The 22,780-nt window shown below is 41.6% G+C and overlaps 1 protein-coding gene across 2 annotated transcripts in view; it reads left to right on the top strand.

Annotated features, from left to right (window-relative positions):
- The window catches only part of LOC106085135 (nuclear pore complex protein DDB_G0274915), a 422,983-nt gene that overhangs the window by 54,447 nt on the left and 345,756 nt on the right, over positions 1–22,780 (top strand). For both annotated transcript variants that reach the window (XM_013249186.2, XM_013249187.2), the window contains exon 2: positions 172–854. In XM_013249186.2, the coding sequence (XP_013104640.2) occupies positions 408–854 (447 nt within the window). In that variant the 5' untranslated portion in view covers positions 172–407. The remainder of the gene's footprint in view (positions 1–171; positions 855–22,780) is intronic.

The raw sequence follows: 22,780 nt of genomic DNA on the forward strand, positions 1-22,780 counted from the left end.
ATGGCATTGAAATGCACACTCTTGGTCGTTAACGAAAACAAAAATTAATGAAAACTGCAAACACGCAAAGCAAAAAACTTTCAATTTTAATAAAAATTTGTTAACTTTATCTAGACTTGAGAAACCACATATTAATTGCATTTTATATATTTTTTCTCCTACGCTTTTAAGGCCATATGAAAAAAAAAAACGCAACATGATAAACAATTTCCGTGCTAAAGATTTAAAGAAAAACTAAAAACAAACAAGTAACAAATCCCACAAACAATTTTAAATTCATTAACACAATATACCACCATAAATGAACACAAAGTGAAATCGTTGATAGCTTACAAGAAAAACAAAAACAAACAATAGTGCCAGTGGCTGTAACTATTGGCTAGCCCCCCCAACACCATATTGCTTGCATGTTTGGAAAATTCTACACAAACCTGTTCGCAATGGCTCATAAGAAAATCTCCCTATTTATGGTCATAACTTTATGTTGTTTACCATCCGCCATAAAAGCGGTGCCCCTAAGTCCACAACAGCATTTGCAGCAACAACAAAAACCCCCGTTGCACTTGCAATCGCCACAATCCCACAATTATAAACAACAATTGCAATATCAAATGCAACAAAAGGATAAATACGAATACCAACAGCATATGCAACAACAACAGCAATACTATCAACAACACTATCAACAGAAGTCAATTCCACAGCAGCAACAACAGCATCACCCGGATTTTGTTAGACCAACACAATATGCTGTTCATCAGCAGCAACAATACCATCTAACCCAACCACCTCCCACTTCAGTGGATTTAGTGGCCGATCAACAACATTCCTATTTTGCAGTACGTCCCACACAGGTAAGTGACAAAATTGATGGCTTTCTTTACCACTTATCATGGATTGCAGCTTCTCCAATTGAAGTGGTTTTCATTTGGGTGTGGAGAAGTTTTCCGTTCTATTGCTTTTTTCGGTGAGTCTATAGAAGACAAAAAATAAGGTTACTTGCAGGAGATAGGAGATAAATAGTAATAAAAGAATCAATTCTCATACTAAATCCTTTCCCTCTCCTCTCCCATATCGAAGCCTGAAGTGCCTACCTTACCTATAAACAAAAATTCATTTGTCTTTTACCTTTCTACTCAATTCGAAAACTCCTATTACATGAATGAATATCCAAGAGCTCTCTTTATCTACTCTTTCTCTCTCTCTCTATCTTTTTTTCACCTCTCCTCTCTGCTTGTGCATAGCATTTTGTACACTCATGCTAATTGAAAAATTGTGGTTAAGCACACACAAACACACACACTCACCCACACTCTGTTGTCACACGCAAAACGAGAGTAACAACAAACCTTGAGTGCGGTTGAATGCTCTCGCATCGTAACAACTGTCAGCTGCTTGCCAAAAATGAAAATGACAACAAACAAGCACTTGCACAATTAAGCCACCCCGCGTGCAGTCATCTGTGCACCAAATGTTCAAACATCACCTCAAGATATAACCCATTGATGAATGCCAATCACAATTCTGATAAGACCCAAAAAAAGAGAATGCTGCAAGGACTCTTTTTTTTCTAGTTATTTTTTAACCTCAAACAATGGGAAAGGGTTTGATAGCATTGACATTCCGTTTGTAACACCTTGAAGTATTGGTGTAAAACGCCGTAAAGTTTTTTGCTAACGCGTATGTATTGTATATAACTAATGACGACTTGACCGCCGTTGGGCATAGTGGTCTAACAGGCAAAAAATATAAAATAGTTCCACAAATTTTGCTTAGTTGATTTTGGGCAGTACAAAATATTCTAGACATTTGTAGAGAAGGACACAGGTTTTCAGTTAGAAGTTGATGTTGACCCGTTTAAATAATACAGGGTGAGATACAAATGCAAATTTGCCCACACGAACATCCCGTTAAGAAACAGCGGCAAACAAGGTGAGATACAGAGAGACCCAATTAACATTTTTATCACAAAATATGTAAATTTTTGCTTTGTTTTTTTTTTGGTTTTAAATTTTCAAGATTTTTTACAACACCTATTGTTAGGTAAAACAAGAAATGTATAGCATCTTAAAATCAGTACTTTTATTTCAGATTTAATTGTGTGTGTATGGCATGTGTCTGTGGTTGTAGCCTTTTGGTTAACCCAAATCATTCTTTTCACCACAAAGAATGTTGGTGCAAGTTCATGGCAAAGTGTATTAACTCGAATTCTAAACGAGAATAAAGGGGCAGACTCAAAGATAGAAAAATAATTCAAAAGATAGTTTGAAAGAAAGGTTGACGATTAGACAGACTGACTGAGAGACAAATAGACAGATAGACTAATTTTAGACAGACAGACCTACAGACTGACTTCAGACAGGCAGATACACAGATGGATAGACGGAGTGACAGACAGAGAGCCAGATATACATACATTATACAGACATACAAATGTACGGACAGACAGAGTGACAGATATACAGAGAGACCAACCGACCGACAGACAGACATACAGCCCAACAGACAGTTAAACAGACGGCTAGGTAGACACACGACCGACAGACAGACATACAGGCCAACAGACAGTTAAACAGACGGATAGGTAGACACACGGACAGACAGACCGCAAGATGGATGGAAAAACGGGTAGGCATACTGACAGACATATTGACGGACAGACAAGCAAACAGACAGATAAACAGACGGATGGACAGGTAGACATGCGGATGGGCATACCGACAGACAAATAGAAAGAAATCGAGAGATCGGTTTATATGGCAGCTATATCCAAATTTGGACCGAACGGAGCCAACTTACAGAAAGATGTCGAGGGGCCTAACATAACTCACTGTTCCAAATTTCGACGAAATCGGACAATTAATGCGCATTTTAGGGGCCCAAGACCATAATTCGATATATCGGCCGCTATAGATCGGCAGCTATATTCAAATCTAGACCGATCTGAGTTTAATTGCGGAAAGATGTCGGGGGGCCTAACACAACTCACTGTTCCAAATTTCGACGAAATCGGACAATTAATGCGCCTTTTATGGGCCCAAAACCTTAAATTGAAAGATCGGTCTATATGGCAGCTACATCCAAATTTGGACCGAACGGAGCCAACTTGCAGAAAGATGTCGGGGGGCCTAACACAACTCACTGGCCCAAATTTCGGCAAAATTGGACAATAAATGCGCCTTTTAAGGGCCCAAGACCATAAATCGATAGATTGGCCTATATGGCAGCTATATCCAAATCTGGACTGATCTGAGGCAAATTGCGGAAACATGTCGAGGGTCCTAACACAACTCACTGTTCCAAATTTCGGCAACATCAGACAATAAGTGCGCCTTTTATGGGCCAAAAACCTTAAATCGAGGGATAGGTCTATATGGCAGCTATATCCAAATCTGGACCGAACGGAGCCAAATTGCAGTGAGATGTCGAGGGGGCCCAACACAACTCATTGTCCCAAATTTCGACGAAATCGGACAATTAATGCGCCTTTTATGGGCCCAAGACCTTAAATCAAGAGATCGGTCTATATGGCAGCTATATACAAATCTGGACCGAACGGGTCCAAATTGAAGAAGGATGTCGAAGGGTCTAACACAACTCACTGTTCCAAATTTCAACATAATCGGATAATAAATGTGGCTTTTATGGTCATAAGATCTTTAATCGGCGGATTGGTCTATATGGGGGCTATATCAAGATATAGTCCGATATGGCCCATCTTCGATTTAAACCTGCTCATGGAGAAAACAAAAGGATCAGTGTAAAGTTTCAGCTCAATATCTCTATTTTTAAAGACTGTAGCGTGATTTCAACAGACAGGCGGACAGACATGACGACCAAAAATTTATTTACTTTGTAGGTTCGGAAATGGATATTTCGATGTGTTGTAAATGAAATGACAAAATGAATGTACCCTCATCCTTTGGTGCTGGGTATAAAAAGGAATTCTATATCAGGAATTCCGCGATACTTACACAACTTTAATTGTTTTCTATAACACCCCCCTTGATTGGTTCACGTCTGGCATTGTGTCTCCACGTAAGTGTTGGTGTCTATTAGCCGCCAAAGCCAGGCAATGAGTTACGAAATGCTCCAACGTCTCATCATCTTCCCTGCATGTATGAGTGAGCTCGTAGTCCTATGTGGTCCGCTATGAGACCGGAAGCTATACAGACTTCATTCTTACTTCCTTTCAGTAAAAGCCTCGTCCTCTCACAATCCGGATCTCCCCATAGGATTTTCGTCGTCCTGCCGACGGTTTCGCTATTCCACAGTGTCACATGCGCGATTGTAGCCCACGCCCTTAAATCGGACTCCGTCGACCCGAAAGACTTTGGGTCAACCAAGTTTATCGACTGCAGTTCTCCGACCTTCACTGCCAAATCGTTTGCCCTTTCATTCCCCCTTACTTCGTTATGGCCCGGCACCCCAAACGAAACGGGGGAAATTGACATATTTACCGACCATGGCAATATGGGACTCAAATGAAAGATACTTGCGAGTAGAATACGAATCTGATATTCAAATGTGGGACCAAGTGTTCGGGGAACCACCCCTCTAAAAAAACCCTCCCAAGAGGACAAATTTACTACCATAGCAATATGGGGCTAAAATAAAAGATCTTTGGGAGTAAAGCAAGAATTTGATATCTATATTCGAGAAAAAGAGTCTATGAGGCCACATATAGGACGTATTAGCTGAATATTCCAAAATGGGGCTGTAGTCAGAGGTATTTTAGAGTAGAACACGAATCTGAGGCCACCGTTGCGCAGAGGTTAGCATGTCCGTCTATGACGCTGAACGCCTGGGTTCGAATCCTGGCGAGACCATCAGAAAAATTTTTTCAGTGGTGGTTTTCTTCTCCTAATGCTGGCAACATTTGTGAGGTTCTATGCCATGTAAATAAAACTTCTCTCTAAAGAGGTGTCGCACTGCGCCACGCCGTTCGGACTCGGCTACAAAAAGGAGGCCCCTTATCATTGAGATTAAACTTGAATAGGACTGCACTCATTGATATGTGAGAATTTAGCCCCTGGTCCTTAGTGAAATGCTCATGGGCAACATTTGCATTTTACACGAATCTGATATATAATTTTAAGGCCAAGTCACTGAACTGCCACCCCATCCCCCAAAACTGGTCATGTTTTCCGACTATGGAAATATGGGACACGAATGAAAGATATTTGGGACTAGGCCACGAATCTGAAATCGAAATCCCCAAATAGGACGTATTTGCGCACCAAGACAATTTGGGTCTCGAAGACAGTGGAGCTCGATGTTGATAGTTTTTAGGGTCCATACCCTAAACCTGACATATTTGCTGATTTTTGCTTTAAGGGGTTTTAATGAAAGGTATTTGAGATTAGAAAACGAATTTTGTATCGAATTTTAAGGCCAATGGCAATATGGGGTTTAAATAAATGATATTTGAAAGTAGAGAATGATGCTGATATATTTTCAGGGTTAAGTGTTTGGGGAACTATCCCAATCCCCGAAACTCCCCTAAATCGGGCATTTTTACCAACCATGTCAATGTGGGACTCAAATGGAAGGTATTGGAGAGTAGAGCATGAGCTTGATACCCACTTTGGGACCAATTTTTCGGGGGTCTGCCCCTTCCCCCAAACACCCCCCAAAGAGTACAAATATACCGACCAGGGCAATGTGTGGCTCAAATAAATGGTATTTGAGATAAGATAATGAATTTGATAACCAATTTAGGGCACAAGTGTTTGGGGGATGCCTCATCCCATAGATTCCCCTTAAACCAAACTCAATATGGGGTTTAAATAAATGGTATTTGAGAGAAGAGCATGATGCTGATATTTTTTTCAGGGTATGGGGGACCATCTTACCCCCGAAAACACTGCCTAAATCGGGCATCAAGAGAATATCGGGCTCAAATAAAGTCTTTTAAGAATGGAACGAATTCATAGACCAATTGAGATCATATGCTGAATCCCATATGATCTCTATTGGTCTATGAATTATAAAGGCATTTATATTGTTATACTTTTAGTCAAGCGATATACATTTACTATTTTCGTAGCATGGTTTTCACTAAAAGCTCATTAATTGTCGAAAATAAATATTCAAGGGATACATTTGTTCCATATAAAGTAAAAGAAGCCGCAGCAGAGTGGGCCCTGTCCAGCTAGTAACTATGTATAACCTTAAGGTTAGATGTTTCTACATTAGAACTACATTAGAAGGTCGGACAGACACAGAGACTATTACAACATGAACAAAATAATTGATCTTAACTTGACTTCTGATTAGAAAACCTTCTAATTAAGCCTTCTTTATGCCACATATAAAGTTGTTTATGTGTGCAGTTTCAAACTCAAAATATGCTCCCTTTATTCATGTTTCTTCAGCCCTAAAAGCCCTAAGCCCTAAAACCATATCCATTATCTGCTTATATCTTTTCCATAGATGTGAAATATTTTATCCCCCTTTAAAGAATTCCCTATATGGAATAATCTTATGTTCATTTTTTACTGGTTTAACACCAAAAGATTTATGATATCACAAGAGCAGCTTCCTTCCCATCATACAGCCAAAGCAGAATACCCCTTGCTTGGCGCATAAAGTAAAGACTTTTGTGCTCAAGACTTTGCTATCGTGCATGGAAGAGATGCTTCGCCTTTTGTGCCGGCATGAACAGCATGAAAATAGGCTTTGTCATAATTTGTGACAACATCACCAAGTGGCAGCCTTCCAGCTTCCCAAGCTTCCCAAGCAGCCAAAACACATAAAGCATAGCTTACGCCAGTAACCATTAAGAAATATGATGGAAAATTTGTTAAACGATGAAATGATGTCACATCATAAAGCATTTTTCATTTCTTCGCCCCCCTTCCCCTGCAGTAGATTTTAAGCAATTTTCCCAAGAAAACATATACCACTCAAAGTGTTTTCTTTTCGGTGTTTTGCCATTTTTCACTTCTCTTTTAACTACAGGGGCAATGAATTCTGTCAAGAATTTAATTAATATGATAATTAAGGCAAATAAAATCACAAAATAGAACATAAATCCTTGGCGTTTGTGTGTTTCTAACCGCAAATTTTTGGTAACATAGCCTTAGCAGTGGTATCATTATTTCCATCATCATCATGATGATGGTCTATTTTAAACAAACATTTGAGAGGCCTTAGAAATGAATATGAAAATGAAAAACCAAGCTAATTAAATGCATGTCTGGTTAATGTCCTTGTAAGCATTTTCATTTTCTTCTTTTGACTCGAGCTGGCAGGCCGCATCAAAATTGGGTTAGGTCAAGTTTAATTTATTTATGTGGCGTCTGTACAGCCAAAAGATAGAAACCAAAATTTGACACATTAATGTTAGAAAATTGTAATTAAATTTGAAGAAATAAAAAACTTGAGTTTTAAATTGGGTTTAAATCGAAGAATTTCATAGATGAGATGTATACAAATTTTTTGGGAAAAAAGGAATTTAAGAGTTTTTTCTTAACAAGGCACTGTGGAAAATGGCAAGGCAAATTGGATAACTTAAGCACCCAAATTCGGTACGGACATTAAGTGGTATAATAAATGTAAGTCACTGTTGAATTTTGTATTTCAAATTTAGACAAAATCGTCTAATAAATAAAGCTTTTATGAGCTTCAGACCCTTAACCGGCATATCGGTCTATATGACAGCTATATCTAAATACAGTCCGATCTGAACCATATTTGAGTCGGATGTTGGGAAGGGTAAAACTGTTTTCAAATTTCAGCGAAATCGGGCAAAAAATAAAGCTTTTAAGGCCTTCAGACCCTTTATCGGGAGATCGGCCTATATGGCAGCTATATCTAAATATAGTCGGATCTGAACTATATTTATGACAGATGTCGGGAGGCTTAAAATAACCCACTGTTGCTAATTTCAGCGAAATCGGTTAAAAAATAAAGCTTTTATGGGCTTCAGATCCCTTATCGGGAGATCGGTCAATATGACAGCTATATCTAAATATATTCCAATCTAAACCATATTTGAGTCCGATATTGGGAGGCCTAAAACTACTCACTGTTTAAAATTTCAGCGAAATCTGGTAAAAAATAAAGCTTTTAAGGCCTTCAGACCTTTTATCGAGAGATCGGTCTATATGGCAGCTATATCTAAATATAGTCCGATTTGAACCATATTTAAGTAAGATTTCGGGAGGCTTAAAATAATCCACTGTTTTAAATTTCAACGAAATCGGGTTATAAATAAAGCTTTTAAGGCCTTCAGACCTTTTATCGAGAGATCGGTCTATATGGCAGCTATATCTAAATATAGTCCGATTTGAACCATATTTAGGTCAGATTTCGGGAGGCTTAAAATAATTCACTGTTTTAAATTTCAACGAAATCGGGCCATAAATAAAGCTTTTATGGGCTTCAGACCCCTTATCGGGAAATCGGCCTATATGGCAGCTATATGTAAATATGGATCGATCTAATCCATATTTATGTCAGATATCGGGAGGCTTAAAATAACCCACTGTTGCAAATTTTAGCGAAATCTGGTAATAAATAAAGCTTTTATGGGCTTTAGACCCTTTATCGGGAGATCGGTCAATATGACAGCTATATCTAAATATAGTCCGATTTGATCCATATGTTGGTCAAATGTCGGGAGGCTTAAAATAACCCACTGTTGCAAATTTCAGCGAAATCGGGTAATAAATAAAGCTTTTATGGTCTTCAGACCCTTTATCGGGAGATCGGTCTATATGGCAGCTATATCTAAATATACTCCAATCTGAACCATATTTGGGTCCGATGTTGGGAGGCCTAAAACGACTCACTGTTTCAAATTTCAGCGAAATCGGGTAATAAATAAAGCTTTTATGGTCTTCAGACCCTTTATCGGGAGATCGGCCTATATGGCAGCTATATCTAAATATGGACCGATCTAATCCATATTTATATCAGATATCGGAAGGCTTAAAGTAACCCACTGTTATAAATTTCAGCGAAATCGGGTAATAAATAAAGCTTTTATCGGTCTATATAGCAGCTATATCCAAATATGGTCCGATTTGACCCGTTCAAGAACTTAACCGGCGTGCATCAAATTTCATTTTTTCCAATTGAAATAGGCTTCGTCTCTAGACCGCAAAACATGCATGTACCAAATTTGAAGACGATTTACATCCAAATTGTGTCCTGGGCATTGTACACAAATCAACATGGACAAACGGACAGACATACCTAAATCGAATCAGAATGTTATTCTGAGTCAATCGGTATACTTATCAATGGGTCCATCTCTCTTCCTTCTGGGTGTTCCACTAAGTTATAACGGTCCACTTTTGGTTTTAGATGGCGGTGATCCCCTATACTTCGATTTGATTTTGTATGCCAGATTCGTAATCTACTCCCGAATAGCTTTCATTGAAGACCCATATTGACATGAACGTCCAATATGTCTGTTTGAGGGAATTCTGGGGTTGGGGCGGCCCGATTACTTACACACAAATTTTAATACCATATTCGTATTCTACTCTCCAAAACCTATCGGGCTATAGACCGATTCACACCAATTTCAGGCAAATCGGATAATAATTGCAACCTCTACAGGCTCAAGAAGTCAAGATCTCAGATCGGTTTATATGACATCTGTATTAGGTTATGAACCGCTTTGAACCATACTTGGCACAGTTGTTGGATATCATGACAAAACACGTCGTGCGAAATTTCATTCCAATCGGATAATAATTGCGCACTCTAGAGGCTCAAGAAGTCAAGACCCAAGATCGGTTTATATGGAAGCTATATCAGGTTATGAACCGCTTTGAACCATACTTGGCACAGTTGTTGGACATTACAACAAAACACGTCGTGCAAAATTTCATTCCAATCGGACAAGAATTGCACACTTTAGAGGCTCAAGAAGTCAAGAAGTCAAGACCCAAGATCGGTTTATATGGCAGCTATATCAAAACATGGACCGATTTGAACCATACTTGGCACAGTTGTTGGATATCATAACAAAACACGTCGTGCCAAAATTCATTCAAATCGGATAAGAATTACGCCCTCTAGAGGCTCAAGAAGTCAAGACCCAAGATCGGTTTATATGGAAGCTATATCAAAACATGGACCGATATAGCCCATTGACAATACGAACCGACCTACACTAATAAGAAGTATTTGTGCTAAATTTCAAGCGGCTAGCTTTACTCCTTCGGAAGTTAGCGTGCTTTCGACAGACAGACGGACGGCCTATGACGCTGAACGTCTGGGTTCGAATCCTGGCGAGACCATCAGAAAAATTTTCAGCGGTGGCTTTCCCCTCCTAATGCTGGCAACATTTGTGTGGTACTATACCATGTAAAACTTCTCTCCAAAGAGGTGTCGTACTCCGGCACTCCGTTCGGACTCGGCTAAAAAAAGGAGGCCCCTTATCATTGAGCTTAAACTTGAATCGGACTGCACTCATTGATAGGTGAAAAGTTTGCCCCTGTTCCTTAGTCGAATGTTCATGGACAAAATTTGCAATTTACAATATCAGGTTATGAACCAATGTGGATCATAACGCCTCATACACAATTTCTGTCAAATGGGAAGATAATTGCGCCCTCTAGAGGCTCAAGGAGTCAACATCCGAGATCGTTTATATGGCAGCTATACTAAAACATAAACCGATTTGGCCCATTCAAAATCCCAACCGACCTACACTAATGAGAAGTATATGAGCAAAATTTCAAACACCTAGCTTTACACTTTCGAAAGTTAGGGTTCATTTGAAAGACAGACGGTCGGACTTAGAACGTCAAGACGTTCATTTTTTGATATATCTGCCATATAAACCGATCTTGGATCTTGACTTCTTGAGTCCTTCTTCAGAGGGCGCAATTCTTAACCAATTTTGCTGAAATTTTGCATGAGGTGTCTTGTCATGACTTTCAACGACTATGTCTAGTATGGTGAATCGGTTCATAACCTGATATAGCTGCCGATATGGGATCGTGACTTCTTGAGCTCCTAGATGGCGCAATTATTTGGCTGATTTGGTTGAAATTTTGCGTACAATACAATTGTGTTGTCTTGCAACAACTAACCTGATATATTGGGTTGCCCAAAAAGTAATTACGGATTTTTCACATAGTCGGCGTTGACAAATTTGTTCACAGCTTGTGACTCTGTAATTGCATTCTTTCTTCTGTCAATTATCAGCTGTGACTTTTAGTTTGCTTTAGAAAAAAAGTGCAAAAAAAGTATATTTGATTAAAGTTCATTCTAAGTTTTATTAAAAATGCATTTACTTTTTCTTTTAAAAAAATCCGCAATTACTTTTTGGGCAAACCAATATTTGCCCTATTTGGTTGAAATTTTGCGTACAATATTTTGTATTGTCTTGCAACAACTAACCTGATATAGCTACCATACAAACCGATCTCCTGAGTATACGTCTTTAGCCTCTAGAGGGCGGTATGATATTCTTACCCGATTTGGCTGAAATTTTGTACAACTGCTACTCCCATGACCTTCAAACATGGTCTAATTCGGTCTATAGCCTGATGCAGCGCTCATATAAACTGATCACCCCTTCGTACTTCTTAAGCCCCTAAAGGGCGCAATTCCTATCCGATTTGGTTGAAATTTTACACAATGGCTTCTTCTAAAGTCTCCAGCATTCCATTCAGTTATGGTCTCAATTAGACCATAACATGATATAGCTCCAATAGCAAAACAATTCCTATCCACTTTCCTTTGCCTTAAAAGCGAAACCGGGCAAAGAACTCAACAAATGCGATTTAATGTGGAGGGTATATAAGATTCGGCCTGGCCGAACTTAGCTTTTACTTGTTTTCTTTAGGGATTATTGCATGTATACTTTGTCCAGTTTTGTCTCCCGAGCAAAATTTCTTAAAAGTTTTGTTTTTACTGAAAATATTTTAGAAATTTTGTGTTTATAGAAAAAAAATTTTTGTTGTTGTTGGTTTAACCAGCTTAGACCAATGTGTTATTATTTCTTGCTTCTATTTCAAAACAAAACAACAACAAACACTTTAAAGAGTCTCAACATTTATGGTGTGTTAAATGTATCAAGGGGCGGGCTGCAATGATCGCAATTTCGGGCTTTGCCAAGGGCCTCATCAGACTGCTATGCCACCAAAGAAGCCACCAAAAGAATGAATAGAAGCACGATCAGCTCGTCGAGAAATATGGGGTTAATGTGCACATATTGAAAAGTTATTCTATGGCAAGCGAAGTTTGTCTGGATAACAAGTCTTTAACTTTGTGTGTGTTGTTTACGTCAGATGTCTTTTTGACATTTAGAATTTAACTTTCTCTTACTGCGCTATAAGAAGAGGTTGAATAACAAGACCCAACATTTCATTCAGAGGGCATGCTTCTACCATTGCACTGCTCACTAATTACTGGGTAGGTGGAAGCATGTAATCTGTTGGTGGCATAGCAGTCTGACGAGGCCCTTGGCAAAGGCCGAAATCGCGATCATTGCAGCGCGCCCCTGATACATTAAACACACCACAAATGTTGAGACTCTTTAAAGTGTTTTTGTGGTTTTGTTTTGAAATAGAAGCAAGAAATAAAAACACGTTGGTCTAAGCTGGTTTAACCAACAACAAAATGAAATTTGGTGACCAAACTAAAGAAGCGCAAAAGTATGAATTTATAGAAAATATTTAAAAAATATTGCTTTCAGGGAAAATTTCTTTGAAATTTTAGTTTGAAGAAACTTTCTTGGAATTTCCTCTTGTTGAGATAATTTCCCAGAAAATGTCTTTTAAATGTTCATTAGATTCCTTCACTTGAAATATATATCATTAGCCCCACACATTTCTTTTCATTTTGCCACATCATTAAAGCCTTATATCATGCATTTCATACAAATATTCCTTATAACCTTCAACTACCAATAAGATTCTTATGTCAACAAAAGCCACTTGATTGATATGAAACCAATATTGCCTCATCACAATTTTGTGGCTCAATTTCAGATGTTCATTCATACATACTCGTGCACGCTCATTCCTGTGTGGCCACACATACAATCCTTGAAATATGCATGCGGATAAAAGCCATACTAATACACCTACAAAATATATGGATGTTTGCATTGACATGGATTGGCTTTAAAATTTTTAACGATGATCAAAAGATATGCAGGGGGCATGGGATTTATTAAAAAGAACATCACATATCATAGCCCTTAGGACATGGAAGAGAAGAATTGAATTGAATTGAATGAAGTCAAGGTCTCAGAGAATGACATGACTTTTTGATGTGCATAATTGATTGGGGATTTAATGTGAGTGGGTGAAAGGTGTGGTGGGAGGTATATGGAAGGTGGGAGGTATGTGTTGTTGTAGATATGAAAATACCCTAAGAAGAAGCTAAGGTAGGTGGATAATTTATATATTCTTACTACAATATATGATAGTTAATTGAGCGCTAGGCATAAAAGTGATAAAAAATTGCTGATTCCCAATTTGTTTACAATAAATCCCCAAAATTCCCCAAAAATAGGGAAATATCTGAATATTTTTATACATCTTCAGTCTAATAGCGGCAATTCGTATCAGACTCACCTAACGAATCTATGGTCCATTGTGATACAACATGGTGGAAATCGACCATTGAACCCCCAGTTAACCCGACCATCTTGCCCGCTCGACTTCCAAGAAAAATTTTTAGATCGCATTTGGTCAAAACTTTATCCAAATAAAATATTTTACAAAAATTTTAATTCAACATAAAATTTTTAAAATTTAAAAGGCTGAGCACATTGCCCTCCCTTAAAAGTGTAGGTTAGTTGGTTCGACTTTCAACAACTGTGCCATGTATGGTCGAAATCGCTTTACAACCTGATATAGCTGCCATATAACCCAATCTCGGATCTTAACTTCTTGAGCCTCTACAGGGTGCAATTACCATCCGATATAGCTGAAATTTTACATGACATATTTTGTCTTGAATTTCAAAAATTATGCGAAGTATGGTTCATAACCTGAAGTAGATCCCATATAAACCGAACTCCTGATTATACCTTTTGAGCCTATAGAGGGCGCAATTCTTACTCGATTTGGCTGAAATTGTGTTCAACAACTTCTTCTATGACCTTCAACATGCGTCTCAAATATGGTCTGAATCGTTTTATACACTGATACAGCTCCCATATACTGATCGCTCGATATTATTGCTTGCGCCCTAAAATGCGCATTTCTTATCCGATTTCGCTGAAATTGTGCACAATGACTTCTACTATGTTCTCCAACATCCAAACCAAGTATGGTTCGCATCGGTGCTGAAAACCTGATACGGCTCCAATAGCATGACAAGCTACAATTTTTGTCCGAATTGTCTGTAATTGAGCATATGCAGCGTATTGTTGTGGCTTTCAACAACTGCGCCAAGTACGGTCCAAATTAGTCTATAACCCTATTTGTCTTTTTGAGTCTTTACAATCCTCAATTTTTGTCCGATTGAGCTAACATTTTGCACGAGAGTATCGTTACGACTTCCAGTGTGACTAATTTCGGTAGAAATTTTTAGCAGAATCGGGATGGGAGAATGGATTGAAGATGGTAGCGGCTCATGCCATCGCGGTATAATCGAGGTGACGATAGGAAATCTAGAACGATGGCAAGAGGATTCCGATCGGATAGCTGAGACGACATTTAAGGTCGAATGCGAGGCACTGCTGCCAGCGGCACTGTCTTGGACTAATGGAACCTCATTACTGCCGTCTGGATAATCATGTTACACGATTTTGCTAGAGGACAGAGTGGACCTGGGAGTCTACATTGAGAACCCAGCGACTGAGATCTGTATTAGACTGCCTGACTATTATTGGGTCCTGCAGGCGGAGATCCGGGCGACCACCGAATACGTCAGGTGGTGTGGTGTTAACGCGAGGACGACGAGTGTGAACATCTTTCGGACTGCGAAATTGCTATACGAGCAATAACAACCAGGACTGTAAGGTCACGAACAGTTGTGCAGTGTAAGTAGAAGATTAACGCCTTCTCTGAGGATGGCAAAATCCGCATCGTTTGGGTGCCGGGCCATAACGAAGTAAGGGGGAATAAAAGGGCAAACGATTTAGCGACGCAGTCCGAGTTAAGGGCGGGGGCGACGAGCAATTTGGTACAGCGAAATAGTCGGTAGGACGGCGAAAATCCTATCGAGGGATCCGGATCGTGAGAGGACGAGGCTTTTACTGAAAGGAAGTAAGAAGGAGGTTAGTGTAGTTATTGGTATCATTAGGTACATAGGACTACGAGCTCACTTATGTAAAGTGGGTGTCGGGCCATAACGAAGTAAGGGGGAATAAAAGGGCAGACGATTTGGCAGTGAAGGCCAGAGGACTGCAGTCAATAAACTTGGTTTACCCGAAGCCTTTCGGGTCGACGCAGTCCGAGTTAAGGGCTTGGGCGACGAGCACTGTGGTATAGCGAAGCAATAGGTAGGACGGCGAAAATCCTATGGAGGGATCCGGATCGTGAGAGGACGAGGCTTTTACTGAAAGGAAGTAAGAAGGAGGTCAGTATAACTATTGGTATCATTGGGCACATATGACTACGAGCTCACTTATGACAAGTGATAGCATGTGCAGGGCATGCGGGGAAGATGATGAGACGTTGGAGCATTTCCTATGGCAGTCCGAGTTAAGGGCGTGGGCAATGAACGCGCATTAAACACTGCGGAACAGCGAAACATTCGGAAGGACGGCGAAAATCCTATGCGAGGATCCAGGACTACGAGCTCACTTGTGTAAAATCGGTGAGGCAAGAGATAACATGTGTAGGGTATGTGGGGCAGATGATGAGACGTTGGAGCATTTCCTATGTCATTGCCCGGCTTTCGCGGCTAAAAGACACCGGTACTTGGGTGGGGACACAATACCAGACATGAACCAACTTAGAAGAGTGGTATGGAAAATAATTGAGGATTTGGTAAGCAGCACGGAATTCCTAACTTTAAATTTTCTTTTTCGAGGTTGCTTTATGGTTTTTAGAGCGCACAACAAGCCGATTACTGGCTTAGGTGTATGTCCGTAGTGGCATGGGGCGAATTAATATTCGCACCCTCTTTTCAACCTAACCTAAATCGCCAGGCCCTGATGATAAATCACTGTTTGAATTACAAGTTGTGTCTGATAGATTGGCGCCTTGGCTTGAGATACTGGTGAGGTTGGCAATATACTCTGCTTCTATCAACATGTCGTATATACCTGTGGAATGGAGGTACACAAAGCTCATTTTAATTCCAAAAGCAGGAAAACCTTACCACACGAAGGCGACTGGTTTTCGTCCTATTTGCCTATCATCTTTTATGCTAAAGATTATATAGAGGTTGTCGTTGTTGTTGTTGTAGCCACATTTTCATGTAAAAGTGGCTCGTCAAGCTCCTGTATGTGAAGAATCTCGTTCCGGTCCAAAGCAACGATCGCCGCGGCAACATGGTGGCCATTGATTATTTAAAGGCGCCAAAAACTCGCCTTGTCATATCGAGCATCATAGGCCCTCAGTATTTATGCAAGAGCCGGTGCCGCCCGGCCTCGCACTGAGACTCTTCGCTAAATACCTCTGATTGGCCGCGACTACAATTGCAGCTACTCCGTATAGAGCATTACACTATCCACAACCTGTGGACGGGCCAGGTAGCACGCAGCTAAACTTCTCGCGACAGCAATGAACATCACACAGATCGGACCTCAATGTTCCAGCCTGTGTGGTGTTAACAGCTATCCCGCGCCGGGATCCTTTACGCTGAAGATTCTAGAGAGGTTGTTGATATACTCTGCTTCTATCAGCATGTCGTATAACCTGTGGGATGGTGGGACACAAAGGTAATTTTCATCCATTCTTCCCTTGCAAACCATGGCTTGTTGGTGTTGGCTGTAGGATTTCATTTCTATTGAAACTTTAATTAGGCATTAAAAGTTTAGCAAATTTTGTGGACACTCAAAATACTTGTGAAAATCTTAAACAACCATTGCAAGATTTTTTTTTGTCTCTCTTAATCTTAATGCCTAAGAAAAATTGTTTGCTACATTTCACAGCATATTTTAAAGCCTCAATTTGAATTTCCTAATTTCATCAATTTTCTCAGCTTAGGCATGCATTTAAACCTCGAGAAATGAATATTAAAACAAACATTTTCCAAAGAATTTTTGGATTTGGGTCTTTCCAGCTCTTTATATTCTCGTGCGTGTTTGTGTGAGTGCGTTATCACAAAAACTTTTATCTTTGACCCAAGCAAAAATTTCTCTAAAAGATAGTCCCCCAAAAAGGCAACAACGATTAAAACAAAGCACCCACAAAAACTCTTTGCCAAGAATGTGACAAAAACTTTTGGGTTTTGATTTGGAAAAATTGATTAAACAAATCGTGGCTTTTATTGATTTCATTGTGGCTTCTTTTGCTGGCTTTCCTTAGAGAGTACGCTGAGCACAATAAACTTTGAATTTGTCTGAATTAATTATTCACAATTATGTAATTACTGCAAAAGGCAATGATGCGTTTTAAAGCTGCACGTTGGCGAAAAGGAAAACTGGAGGAAAGGAATGTGAGAAGAGTTTGAAAACTCTAAGAAGATTATGGTGAAATTGTTATTTGAAATAATAATTAATGATGGCACAGTAGAAGGGGTCGCTACGGGTAAGATTTGAGTAAACTGGGGATGGTTTGAGTATAATTGACAACAACAAAAAAGTGCATGGGACAATATATAATTGCCATTTTGTTCGATAACCTTTTGCCATCTTCCTGGCAAATTAAGTATTCCACACTCATAGAATTTCTGGCCTTTATCTGCAAAAAACTGAACCAAGTGCGATTTTATAGCCTCATCATTGCCGAAAGTTTTACCATTTAAGGAGTTCTGCAAAGGTCGAAATAAATGGTAGTCTTATGGTGCAAGGTCAGGGCTATATGGTGGATGCATCAAAAGTTCCCAGCCAAGCTCACTCAGTTTTTGGCGAGTGACCAAATATGTGTGCGGTCTAGCGTTGTCCTGGTGGAATATGACACCTTTACGATTGTCCAATGCTGGTCGCTTCTCCTTGATGGCTGTATTCAATTTGTCCAATTGTTGACAGTAAACATCTGAATTAATCGTTTGGTTCCTTGGAAGCAGCTCAAAATATACCACACCCTTCCAATCCCACCAAACAGACAGCATAACCTTCTTTTGGTGGATATCAGCCTTTGAAGTGGTTTGAGCTGGTTCACCATGCTTGGACCATGATCGTTTTCGACTAACGTTGTTGTAAACAATCCATTTTCATCTCCAGTTATGATTTGTTTTAAAAACGGATCGAATTCATTGCGTTTAAGGTGCATATCACAAGCGTTGATTCGGTTTGTTAAATTAATTTCTTTCAATACATGTGGTACCCATATTAAAATTGACGCCAAACAAACAAATGTAAACAAAATTTCGCGCACTTTTTTTCTAAAGCAAGCTAAAAATTACAGCTGATAACTGACAGAAGAAAGAATGCAATTACAGAGTCACAAGCCCATGAAAAAATTTGTCAACGCCGACTATATTACTACTATATTACCGACAATTACTTTTTGGGCAACCCAATATTAAGCTTAAAATATGCCAATGAAAATTTGCCCATGAACATTCCATTAAGAAACAAAGGTGAACTTCTCTCATATCAATGAGTGCTGTCTGTTTGTCCGTCTGTCTGTTTGTCCCTCTGTCTGTCTGTCTGTCTGTCTGTTTGTCCCTCTGTCTGTCCGTCTGTCTGTCTGTCTGTCCGTCTGTCTGTCCGCCTGTCTGTGCGTCTGTCTGTCCGCCTGTCTGTCCGTCTGTCTGTCTGTCTGTTTGTCCCTCTGTCTGCCCGTCTGTCTGTCCGTCTGTCTGTCTGTCTGTCTGTCCGTCTGTCTGTCTGTCTGTCTGTCTGTCTGTCTGTCTGTCTGTCCGTCTGTCTGTCTGTCTGTCTGACTGTCTGTCCGTCTGTCCGTCTGTCTGTCCGTCTGTCCGTCTGTCCGTCTGTCTGTCCGTCTGTCTGTCCGTCTGTCTGTCCGTCTGTCTGTCCGTCTGTCTGTCCGTCTGTCTGTCCGTCTTTCTGTCCGTCTGTCTGTCTGTCCGTCTGTCTGTCTGTTCGTCTGTCTGTCTGTCTGTCCGTCTGTCTGTCTGTCTGTCCGTCTGTCTGTCTGTCCGTCTATCTGTCCGTCTGTCTGTCTGTCTGTCCGTCTATCTGTCTGTCTGTTTGTCCGTCTGTCTGTCCATATATCTGTCTGTTTGTCCCTCCGTCTGTCTAAGTTAATGTGTGTATAAACTAAAGGTCGGAATTTTTATCCGATCTTCTTATAATTTGGTACAGACATTTTTTTTGTCCTAGAGACGAACCCTATTGAAATTGGCAACAATTGGTTCAGATCTAGATATAGCTCCCATATAGATGTTCATCCGATTTGCAAACCACCCAGGTATTTTGGAACATTCTCTCCTCCCAAGGATGGAGGTGCCACTGTAGGCAACTTGTATCTTCAGCTGAAAAGAACTTCTTTAACATGCACGGATTTAAGCCTCGACTACTTTCGGTAGCCCAATTCTCTGTTTCACGCTGAAAGTATAGCACTTTGAATGTGTATTCCTTGACAGTGAGAGAACTCTCTATATAGCCAACTAGTCCCGAAGGAATGCTTCGGTGGACTTACCCTTACTATGTGCATGCTGTTGCATGCCAGTGATCTGAGCCGAAAATCCTTTGGGCGATAAGGAGTCTCGACTCTTTTAAGTCGCCAGGCCCTGATGAGGTATCACCGGTCGAATTACAAGTTGTGTCTGATAGATTGGTTCCTTGGCTTAGGGAGATATACTCTGTTTGTATCAGCATGTCATACATAACTGTGGGATGGATAGACACGAAGGTAATTTTCATTCCGAAAGCAGGAAAACCTTACCTTCGTGTCCCTCCATCCCACAGTTATGTATGACATGCTGATACAAGCAGAGTATATCTCCCTAAGCCAAGGAACCAATCTATCAGACACAACTTGTAATTCGACCGGTGATACCTCATCAGGGCCTGGCGACTTAAAGGAGTCGAAACTTCTTATCGCCCAAAGAATTTTCGGCTCAGACACCAATTCCCCAATAACCTACGACAAATGCATACCAGAGACAAGCTCTTCTGGCACTGTATTGTCCGTTGGAGAATTCCCCGGGAAATGTGTAGTAGTTCCAGTGTTGCCTCACTAGACATTGTCCATACATTATCTGACTTCTGAATATACCTCACCGAAATTGGTCTCCAGGACAGAATCTTTGTTAGCCTAGAGGCCTCAGATGTATCCTCCACGGAGCTGCAGAATTCCACCCAGGATTTGTTCTGCGCCTTTCTCAGTTCGTCCTTATATTTACTTAGCTCAGCCTTATAGATGTCCCAATCGATTGGTGGTCTGACGCCTTTAGCACTTTCGGAGGGTGTCCTGCAGTCCTTCCTTAGGCCAACCAGATCTGGGGGTCGAACAAGACGGTCGCTGTTTGCCCCTTGGCTTGGCACTGGGACATGCTGACACCAGCAAGTTCTGCAAATAAAACTTAGACAAAATTTTCCGTAGAAAAAAAATTCCAAAAAAAATTTGCTCCAAAAACTAAATTTTGGCAATTTTTGAAATTTTTTCCAAAATTTTCCATTAAAATAAAATTTTCTATAGAAAATTTCGAAAACTAAAATTTTACATAATTTTGAGATAAAAGTGTCAAAATAGAAAAAAATGCATAAAATTTCCCAGAAAAGGATTATAATTTGGAATAAATTGCAATTTCCTTACAAGTATTCATTGATGTCATTAGCAAAAATTGTCATTATCATCAAACCACACTCATCATTTCACATGAAGTTTGTTATGAAAGTTTTTTTTTTTTTCAATGCCATCCATCACTCATCCACAATCTGTGAGACTGATGCCTCTTAAGCTTCTTATAAAGCTTCTCAAGCATTGACTTCAATATCCATCACTACCATCTAGGGTTTTTTTCCTTGAGTTTTCGCTTACAAGAGAGTTAACTTAAAACCATTAAAAACTTGTTCGTTTTTTTTTTCCTTCTCTTTTGGTAACCCACTCACATCTAGTATTCACTTACCATTTTCTTGGATTTTGAGGAAAGCGATTTTTTATTTCATTATTTTGCAGCACAGTGGGATGAAAGGGAAAAGGGATGGGTATAAATATGGAAAGGTGAAAGTATGGACAGACGGACGGACGGACGGAAGAACGGATGGAAGGACGGACGGAAGGACGGACGGATGGAAGGACGGACGGATGGAAGGACGGACGGAAGGACGGACGGAAGGAAGGACGGACGGAAGGACAGACGAAGGGACGGACCCTTCCAATTTAGGTGCCATGGTGCACCAAAGTTCTGAAGAACGTTCGGAAGGACGGACGGATGGAAGGACGGACGGAAGGACGGACGGAAGGACGGACGGACGGAAGGACGGACGGAAGGACGGACGGAAGGACGGACGGAAGGACGGACGGAAGGACGGACGGAAGGACGGACGGAAGGACGGACGGAAGGACGGACGGAAGGACGGACGGAAGGACGGACGGAAGGACGGACGGAAGGACGGACGGAAGGACGGACGGAAGGACGGACGGAAGGACGGACGGAAGGACGGACGGAAGGACGCACGGAAGGACGGACGGAAGGACGGACGGAAGGACGGACGGAAGGACGGACGGACGGAAGCACGGACAGACGGAAGGATGGACGGAAGGATGGACGGAAGGATGGACGGAAGGATGGACGGAAGAACGGACGGAAGAACGGACGGACGGAAGGGCACACGGAAGGACGGACGGAAGGACGGACGGAAGGACGGACGGAAGGACGGACGGAAGGACGGACGGAAGGACGGACGGAAGGACGGACGGAAGGACGGACGGAAGGACGGACGGAAGGACGGACGGAAGGACGGACGGAAGGACGGACGGAAGGACGGACGGAAGGACGGACGGAAGGACGGACGGAAGGACGGACGGAAGGACGGACGGAAGGACGGACGGAAGGACGGACGGAAGGACGGACGGAAGGACGGACGGAAGGACGGACGGAAGGACGGACGGAAGGACGGACGGAAGGACGGACGGAAGGACGGACGGAAGGACGGACGGAAGGACGGACGGAAGGACGGACGGAAGGACGGACGGAAGGACGGACGGGAGGACGGACGGAAGGACGGACGGAAGGACGGACGGAAGGACGGACGGAAGGACGGACGGAAGGACGGACGGAAGGACGGACGGAAGGACGGACGGAAGGACGGACGGAAGGACGGACGGAAGGACGGACGGAAGGACGGACGGAAGGACGGACGGAAGGACGGACGGAAGGACGGACGGAAGGACGGACGGAAGGACGGACGGAAGGACGGACGGAAGGACGGACGGAAGGACGGACGGAAGGACGGACGGAAGGACGGACGGAAGGACGGACGGAAGGACGGACGGAAGGACGGACGGAAGGACGGACGGAAGGACGGACGGAAGGACGGACGGAAGGACGGACGGAAGGACGGACGGAAGGACGGACGGAAGGACGGACGGAAGGACGGACGGAAGGACGGACGGAAGGACGGACGGAAGGACGGACGGACGGAAGGACGGACGGACGGAAGGACGGACGGACGGACGGACGGAAGGACGGACGGAAGGACGGACGGAAGGACGGACGGAAGGACGGACGGAAGGACGGACGGAAGGACGGACAGAAGGACGGACGGAAGGACGGACAGAAGGACGGACGGAAGGACGGAAGGACGGACGGAAGGACGGACGGAAGG

This window comes from Stomoxys calcitrans, chromosome 4 (assembly GCF_963082655.1).
Source record: "Stomoxys calcitrans chromosome 4, idStoCalc2.1, whole genome shotgun sequence".
NCBI lineage: Eukaryota > Metazoa > Arthropoda > Insecta > Diptera > Muscidae > Stomoxys > Stomoxys calcitrans.